Source organism: Corvus hawaiiensis, chromosome 24, assembly GCF_020740725.1.
Source record: "Corvus hawaiiensis isolate bCorHaw1 chromosome 24, bCorHaw1.pri.cur, whole genome shotgun sequence".
Taxonomy (NCBI): Eukaryota; Metazoa; Chordata; class Aves; order Passeriformes; family Corvidae; genus Corvus; species Corvus hawaiiensis.
In genome coordinates this window covers 5,617,570-5,626,584 of record NC_063236.1, presented here as the reverse complement: position 1 = coordinate 5,626,584, position 9,015 = coordinate 5,617,570, and the positions used below count along the sequence as shown (strand labels likewise).

Below are 9,015 nucleotides of genomic sequence, written 5' to 3'. Positions count from 1 at the left end.
CTTTGTGCAGTCATATCCCTGCATTTGATAAGGAATAAGAAACATTGTGGCTGTCCAGCTTTGTCTTATTCCTACAGTCTCTGCCCTTCGGATTGCTGGTGGGAGAGCAGGAGCGCCCCTTTCCTCCAACCCAGTGCGAGCTCCAGGGTAGTGGCAAAAAGCAAGGTGGAGGAGCAATGCCCAGCTCCTCTGGAGCAGCAGCTCAGGGCACTGGAGCCAGGAGGTTCCAGCTTTGCCACACTGCACCAGCTCCCCATGTCCCCGCTGCCACACGGGACCTGCGGCAGCTGGGCAGGAGCCGAGCAAGGAGCAGTGTGGATCGGGGCCAGGAGCTGCTCCAGCCCTGCAGGCACTAAGGCCAAGCCCATCCCACCAGTGCCAGCACCACCAGGAGTGCTCAGAGCAGGGCTGGCAGCGGGGCAGGGAGTCACTCTAAGGTGGCCCGTGGCTCACTGGGAACAGGAAAAACACAGAGAAAAAATTACACATTTTAATAAGGAAAGGTGCAGTGCGAGGGACGCACCGAGGTCCTGCCAGCAGGAGCACCGGCGGAGGGAGCAGAGCCCGGGCTGCCTCACGCCTCAGCTTCCGCCAAGCCCAGGATCTTCTTGACGTAGTTCTGGACGTTGACGTGGAGCTGGGGGGCCGTGGCAGAGAAGGTCTCCATGGCCAGGGCCCGTGTGGCCTCGGAGCCGCCCCACATGGCGCGGTACAGGGGCAGCGTGTACTTCTGCTTGCCCTGCGGAGACACAGCGGGTCACCGCCCAGACTCCGCCCGGCCCCAGTGGCGACGCCCCCCATTCCCCGTCCCCAGCATGATGCCTCCAGCATCGCCCTGCTCTTAGCCAGGCACAGAGCACATGGGAATGGCACAGGCTGGGGCATGTTGCCGTGGGCAGCCCTTGGCACTGCAGCACCTGGAGAGGGGAGAACACCTGGACCTTGGAGAAGGAGCAGACCCTGATAAGTTCATGAAGTTCAACAAGGCCAAGTGCAGGGTCCTGCACCTGGGTCTGTACAGGATGGATGGAGGGATGGAGAGCAGCCCTTCAGAGAAGGACTTAGGTGACAAATTGGACATGACCTGGCCATGTGCTCTCCCAGCCTGGAAAGCCAACTGTGTCCTAGGCTCATCCCCAGTAGTGGGGGCAGCAGGTGAGGGGGAGATTCTGCCCTCTCCTCTGCTCCCGTAAGACCCCAACACTGGAGCACTGCGTCCAGCTTGGGAGTCTCCAGCACATGGACAGAGCAGGTCCAGAGGAGTCCATGGAGATGCTCCGAGGGCTGGAGCCTCTCTGCTCTGGAGCCAGGCTGGGAGAGCTGGGGGTGTTCACCTGGATAAGAAAAGGCTCCAAGGAGACCTTAGAGGCCCTTCCAATGCCAAGAGAGCTGGAGAGGGACTTTGGAGTGACAGCACAAGGGGGAATGGCTTCCCACTGCCAGAGGGCAGGGTTAGATGGGATATTGAGAAGAAATTCTTCCCTGTGAGGGTGGTGAGGCCCTGGCACATCCCTGGAAGTGTTCAAGGCCAAGTTGGAAGGGGCTTGGAGCAACCTGGGATAGTGGAAGGTGTCCCTGCCCAATGCAGGGGGTGGAATAAGATGAGCTTTAAGGTCCCTTCCAACCCAAACCATCCTGTGGGATTATCAAAAGCAAGAGCCAACCCCTGTCTCTCTGGCACTGAAGGCCCTGTGCCCCATGCCCTTCCCTCCCCACTGGCATGCTGCTGGGCACAGCCACCACTGCTCAGGGACAAACCTGGCTGTGCAGGAAGTCCTTGACTTTGCTGTACTCTGCCTCCAGGTTGTTCTTGAGGACGATCTGGCACCAGCGCAGTCGCAGCTCAGCGTTCTGGGACGTGGAGATCTTGGGGTACATCTTGCTGAGCCTTTTCACATTGCCTGTGAGAGGGGAGTGGTCACCATCCCCCAGGGGCTGTGACCCAGCTCCCAGCCCCTGCTCCCAGAGAACCCTGTGAGTCCATCCCAGCTGTGCTGCAAATTCTCTGGGATCCTCCCAGCCTCGGGTCAGCCCTGGCCCCTGCCCAAGCACCCTCCACCCCCAGCTCTGGAGCACCGCAGGTACTTGTTGGCTCTGGGCAGGACGGTGCCTGTGTTGGGCCTTCCAGGCTGGGCAGCCCTGCAGGGCCACGTGCTGGTGGCTTGGGGTGCCAGCACAAAGTGGGGGGAGATTCCTCAGCAAAGAGGGCAAGGAGAGTGGCAGTGACGTGGGGACACAACAGCCCAGCAGAGCCAGCCTGGGGACAGCAGGACTGCACATGTTCCCATAAATCCAGGGACATGCTTCCCCTGGCTCTCCATCCCCCACCACACTGACCAAGGCCTCCCTGGCACCAGGACCCACAGAGAGGGGCTGATGGGCACACACCCATGTGTCCCCCTGATGTGCCCTCAGGTCCCCAGCCAACTGGCTGGACTGGGGCATGTCACCCTGTGTCTCCTCTGGGCACCAGAGCCCTGGGAGTGACCTGGCACTCACCTTCAGGCAGAGGGGATTTCTGCAGGACCTGATCCAGGAAATAGACCAGCTGGTACGTCCTCCAGCCCGTGATGTCCACGGCTTCAATCGCCTCCATGTTCAAGCCGTCGGCTGCCCAGAGCTCTGCCAGCTCATCCGCTGGTCTCATCAGCTGCTGCCCCGGTGACAGGTCAGGCAGGTAGGGCGGCCAGCCCGGCGTGTTCAGCCAGCGGTCAAACTCAAACCCTGCAGCGAGGCAGGAGGGAGAGCTGGGAGCAGATCCCTGAGCCCCACACCAGGTGCTGCTGCCCAGACCTCCCACTGCCTTCTCCCAGTGCCACCAAACCTGCCCAAGGACAGTGACCACCACAAACTAATGGGGTGAGGCCATTCAGACACACAGGCTCAGGGTGTGCTTGTGGGCAGCAGCCCCACCGCCACCCGCTCAGCGGGATGAGCTGGCTCCAGCAGGGAAAGCTCCTGCCAAGCCTGGATCTCCTGCAAGGCTGGGCCAAGCCCAGAGTGCTGGCTGGGCCTGATCCCAGTGCTCACCAGACTCACCAGGCTGAGTCATGGACACCCTATGAAACAGCACCCAAGTGCAGAGCAGGGACTGGGTTTGGATGGAAAAAAATCAGGCTGAGCCAGCACGTGCCCAAGCCTGGGCCTGATCCCAGCTGGCCACTGCCGTGCCTCCTCCGACAGAGCCGGGCCAGCAGCAGCAGCATCTCCAGTAAAGCACACAAACCAATGTGCAAAGGCTCCGGGGGATATGGGTGGCTCTGACACCTGTGGGTGCGGGGCTGCAAAGTGGCAGCCCCTGTTCCCTGGCCAGGATGGTGCTGTGCTGACCTGGGATGGAGTCCACGCCTTTCTCCTTCAGCTCCGGGAAGTACTCCAGGAAGAACCCGAGGGTGTCATCTGCAGTGATGCTCTGGAACTTGAACCTGTTCACGTAGGCCTGCGGGGATGGATGGGGCTGGTGCCAGACGCTGTCACCCCAGCAGTGCTGCCCAGCCCTCTGTGTGCTCCACCTCATGGGGGAACCCATTCCAGCCCCTGTTCCCTACAGGGGCTGCCCAGCCCCCTGCATCCCCAGGGATACCCCTCAACATTCCCAGCACCTGCTGCTAACACAAGGCTATGCTCTGCCCTCATCTTATTTCCCTATTAACATTCCTGTTTCCCACCTCTTCTTCCTCTCCCCAGCCACCTTCTCATCCTGTCCTTCCCAGGGTGCTGCTGTGCCCCAGCCTCCTGCCATGGCATTTTGGATAACTTTGCAGCTCACACTCACCTGGAGGAAGGCATCAAACTTGCTCTGATTGCCCACAAGATGAGCCAAGTAGCTAACGAAGCAGTACCCCTTCTCGTAGGGCGTTTCATTGTACGTGTCATCGGGATTGACACCTAGAAAAAGGCAAAACCCTCAGAAACCCCCTGCCCACCTGCAAAACAAGACAGCCCTCGTGTGCACCGAGATTCCCCCTTCTGTGCTGGGCGCAGCCCATCCCATCCCTCCTGCAGCCAGCGTCTCTCCCGGGTCCATCACCCGTGCTGGTGTTATTGCCAGCCATGGGACAGCCCAACTCCCCCCAGCCCGCCCGCCACTGTCCCGCTCCCCTGGAGCCCAGGGACACCCCACAGACCTGGCTCGATCACCACCCGCAGCTTGTTGAGCGGGTGGCCCTCCCCCGTGGCGTCCATGTGCTGGCGCAGGAGGGCCCTTCCCGTGGCAGCCTCCAGGCAGGTGTAGGGCAAACCTGGGCAGAGACAAGCGGAGGCGTTCGGGGAGCCCGGCCAGACCCCTGCACACTGCGGGCACAGCGGGCGCTGCGACGGGAGAGGAACAGCACCAGCAACAGCATCAGAGCTGGGAGAGCAGGGAACCAACACAAGTGGAGTTGGGATGGCAGAGCTGCAGGGAGGCATGGGCAACCCAGCCCCGGACAGCGAGAGATTTTTAGAGCCACTTCAATTCGTATGGATGCAGTAAATGGTGCTGGGAGAACACAAGCTTCTGGACAGGACTGTGTATCCAGGGGAGAGCTGCAGAAGGGTGAGGAAGATGAGGCTGGCCAAGGGCAGTGCCCAGATTCCTGGCAGGGGTTCCATCTCAGAGCAAAGGCTACCAGAAATCACAGACTGATTTGGGCTAGAAGGAAAATTACACATCATCCTGTTCCACCCTCTGCCATGAGCAGGGACACCTTCCACTAGGCCAGGTGGCTCCGAGCCCCATCCAACCTGGCCTTGGACATTTCCAGGGATGGGGCAGCCACAGCTTCTCTGAGCAACCTGAGCCAGTGCCTCCCCAAACTCACAGTATCTAATCTAAACCTACTCTTTTTCAGTTTACAGAACCCCACAGGGCCTTGCAGTTGCTGCCCTTCACCTCTTCTGAGATGCAGCGCCGGCTCCATCCCCACCGGCACTCGGAGGGACGCGCTGAGCTGTGGGACACAGACCCCAGACCCACAGAGGGCTCAGCACCCGTGCAAGGGCTCAGCACCCCACAGCCAGGCACGGCCACGCACCGTAGACCTCGGTGGAGATGCGCCTCTGGGCGTACATGGTGAAGCCCTCGTTCAGCCAGAACTCGCCCCACGTGGCATTGGTGACCAAGTTGCCAAACCAGCTGTGGGAGATCTCGTGGATGATGACGTCCACCAAGGAGCGGTCCCCGGCCAGCAGGCACGGCGTGACGAAGGTGAGGCAGGGGTTCTCCATGCCGCCAAAGGGGAAGGAGGGCGGCATGAACAGGATGTCGTACCTGCCAGGGAAGGCTGGGCTCAGACCCCACTCCTCCTGCAGATGGGGCTGGGGACGGAAGGAAACTCTCTCCCTGCCCCTGGGGAACCAGATCCTTCAGGAACCTTCCAGCCATACCTGCCCCAAACATAAGGTCCAAAGAGTTTCTCTCCAACCACCAGGAACTCCTCAATCACCCCATCGTACTCCTTCTTGGCAGCCTCGATCAGGCAGGGCTCGGCCCAGACGCGGCTCCTGGCCAAGCACAGAGAAGTTTAACCATTAGGGAACTTTCACCTTGTTGCCTCATCAGACAGAAATTGCACAGGTTTATTCCACAGTAAAATAAAACCCTGCTGATAAGGCATCTAAAGAGGTCAATAGTGCAAACTTCTGTGATTTCTTTCCTTGTCTGAATGTCAAAGGGCTTTTATATGGCTGCAGTGGCAGCCAAGAACTCAAGAAAGCACCAGTCTGTGAGGAAATGTGGGACCCTCCGTGCACAGGGACCCACTGCCCTCATTCACATGAGGGGTGACATGAGCAGAGCTAGGGACCCTCCTGAAGGTGAGGGGACACAGCACCAAGGCTCCTTCTCACTCTCCAATTCGAGAAGGACCCTCATCCCATGAGCCCACAACCTGGTGACACAGACAGGGACTGACTGTGACAGTGTCTCTGCTCTCCAGAGCCCTGTGGAGCAGGGAGAGGCAGGAGGTGGCTGCCACAGGAGCTTCACCATGCAGCTCCCACAGCTCTGGAACCTTCCTGAGCCCCTTACCTTGGGCCAACATCAGCAGACACAATGTCCCCAACAACCAGAGCAATCAGGTAGGAGGGGATTGGCTGGGACATCTTGAATACAAAGGTGTTGTCCTTCTGCTTCTCCCAGCTCGTGGCACTCATCACAGCCATGAAGCCCTCAGGGACCTGAACATGTGGATAAAAACATGCATTAGATCCATGGTGTACACAATGGGAGGCCAGCTAAGCCAGCTGGGATGCCACAATGTCTGATGGCAAATGCATCCCAGCCTGAAGGTGTCGGGGCCGTGGGCACTGCAGGCTGTGGGGAGGAGAGCAGAGCAGCAACACCCCGAGCTCCCACTCGGGATCCCAGTTGCATCTCTGCAATACTAGGATACCTGGAGCTGCCCCAGGTGCTCCTGGAGCTACCAGGAGATAAGGAAATGCTGGAGCTGCAGGTGTGGAAGGGCAGAGGATGCAGATCCCTCAGCCGCTGGCTCCCCTCCCAATTCTTGCACAACAACTCATTTTTCCTGTTCCCAAGCCAACGCTGAACCCATGGCCAATCCACCAGCCTGGGCTGAGCCCAGAGAGACTGATCCAGTGTCCCCATCCCAAACACAGTGGGCCCCGTGGTGCCCCAGGGAATACGGTTTCCTTGGTACAGAGCATCACCCCAGAGCTCAGTAACAGCCCCATCTCCTGGGAAAGCAAAATAAATCAATCCCGGCATCACCAGCTGATGCCACCATGTGCCACTGGCACCAGCTTGGTGTCACACCAGTAAGCAGCTCCCCTTGCCCCCAGCAGGCTGGCACGCCGCGGCGGCCCAGTGCCGGTGCCCACACGCAGACAAGGGGGGAGTCTGGATTATTTAGTGCCATCTTTGGGGATTAGCATCTGCTCCTTCCTGGAAGTTTGGCAGCCCCAGAACTGCCACCAGGACACAGCATGGCCCAGCATCACCACCCTCCTCCAGCTGTTTTCCCCCAAACTCAGCTCGTCCTGCTACAAATGCCAGGAGCTCTGGGCAGGACGGCCAGGCCAGCGCATGCACCCGCTCCCGGGCACCAGCACTGCAATCCCTGCCCTCTGGCAGTGGAAAGCCATTGCTCCTTGTCCTGTCACTCCAGATCCTTGTCCAAAGTCCCTCTCCAGCTCTCTTGGAGCCCCTTTAAGCACTGAAAGGGGCTCACAGGTCTCCTTGGAGCTTTCTCTTCTCCAGGTGAACACCCCCAGCTCTCCCAGCCTGGCTCCAGAGCAGAGGTGCTCCAGCCCTTGGATCATCTCCATGGACTCCTCTGGACTTTCTTTCCCAGCAAACCTTGTACTCATGGAGGGTTTTGCACCCACGGGGTGGGAGAGAATGGCTGGGGCAGCTCCTGGAGCTCTGCTTACCTTCACAGTGGCTGAGTAGGTGAACTTGACTGAGGGGGTGTCAAAGCAGGGGAAGAAGGACCTGTTGAGGACGGCCTGGCCCTGTGTGTACATGTAGGGCTTCTGCTTCCCCGCCGTCTGCTCAGGGGACAGCCAGCACACCTGGGGAAGGAACAAGACCCCAGTGAGGGGCTGCTTGACCACAGCTGCTCCCTGAACAGGGAGCTGGGGAGGGGCTCCTCACCCGGGGGTGCTCTGCCCACCCCAGGCCTGGTGTCCCCTGGTTACCCCCGCGGCTCCCCCCGGGTCTGGTGGCCCCCAATCCACACCCAGTGTCCTCCCGGTCCTTGTGTCTCACCGGGCCCGGCGTCCCTTCCATTCACCCGGTCACCCCTCGGGCTCGGTACTTCCTCGCCCCCCTCCTCCCTCCCCGGGCCCGATGTCCCCCAGTGTCCCCCGCCCATCCCGGGCCCGGTGTCTCCCAGGCGTCCTCCCGCGCCCTCCCGGGCCCGCTGTCCCCCCGGTGTCCCACCGCTCACCCCGGGCCCCTCGCCCGCCTCGTAGTCGATGAGGAGGGTGAGCAGCTGCCCGGCACGGGGCGCCTGGGGCAGGGTGATGTGCAGGGCGCTGCCATAGCTGGCGAAGGGCCGGCTCTCCACGGGCAGCGCCTGCCCGGCCGGGTCCCCGGGCCCGCCCGGCGGCGGCAGCAGCGCGGCGCGGCTCACGGCCAGCGCGGGGTGCGCGTCCAGCCGCAGCTCCGGCCCGCCCGCGTCCCGCTCGCACCGCAGCTCCAGCCGCGCTCGCCCGCGCAGCCGCCCCGCGCCCGCGGCCGCGAAGGACACGCGCAGGTCCAGGTGCAGGTGCCGCAGCGACCACGGGCCCGCGCTGCTGGCGGAGGCCGCGTCCCGCACCGGGGCCCTGTCCCGCACCGGGGCCGCGTCCTGCACTGGAGCCGCCATCGCCGCGCCGGGGCCGGAGCGGGGCCGGGCCGGGGGCGGGGCCGCGCCGGGGGCGGGCGCGGGGCGGTCCCGGGAGCGGGGAACGGAGAGGCGGGGAATCCAGGGATGGGGGTGGAGGGGATCCATGGGGGAATCCGTCGGGGATCCATGGGTGGGGGGATGGAGGAGGCCCATGAGGAGATCCATGGGTGGGGAATGAAGGGGATCTATGGGGAGATCCCTCGGGGATCCATGGGTGGGGGATGAAGAGAAATCTATGGGTGGGATCCATGGGGGATCCATGGGTGGGGAATGGAGGGGCATCTATGGGGTGGATCCATGGGTGGGGGATCCATGACGGGGGGATGGAGGGGACGTGGGATGGGATACATGTTACAGGCATGTAGGGGGATCTATGAGGGACCTATGGGGGTTCCAGAGAGAATTCAGGAGGAGGGAGGAATCCATGAGTTGGGCACAATCAAGAGAGATCTGGGGGAAATCGGGATGGGAGGAATTCGTTGAGGCGAAGTATCTAGGAGGATCTGTGGGCGGGGATCCATGTGGGGGGGGGGGGGGGGGGGGCGGCAGAATCCAGAGACTGGGAATCCATGGATCAAGGGAATTCATGGCGGGGCATCCCTGGACAGGAGGGTCAATAGGGATCCAAAACGGGATCCATTGCAGGGCTCATGTCGGGCTCCATGGGGAGAGGATGGGAGGG

At 61.6% G+C, this 9,015-nt stretch overlaps 1 protein-coding gene across 1 annotated transcript; it reads right to left on the bottom strand.

Moving 5' to 3' along the window:
• Positions 1-476: 476 nt before the first annotated feature.
• Positions 477-8,330, bottom strand: LOC125337793 (arginyl aminopeptidase). Its single transcript, XM_048327917.1, has 11 exons — positions 7,893-8,330; positions 7,375-7,515; positions 6,011-6,159; positions 5,368-5,484; positions 5,016-5,251; positions 4,128-4,241; positions 3,776-3,888; positions 3,331-3,439; positions 2,500-2,724; positions 1,759-1,901; positions 477-739 (listed from the first exon to the last, which is right to left on the bottom strand). Exons 1-11 carry the CDS (start codon positions 8,310-8,312, stop codon positions 575-577), a joined length of 1,932 nt encoding a protein of 643 aa, XP_048183874.1. The 5' UTR covers positions 8,313-8,330; the 3' UTR covers positions 477-574.
• Between the last annotated feature and the right edge of the window lie 685 nt (positions 8,331-9,015).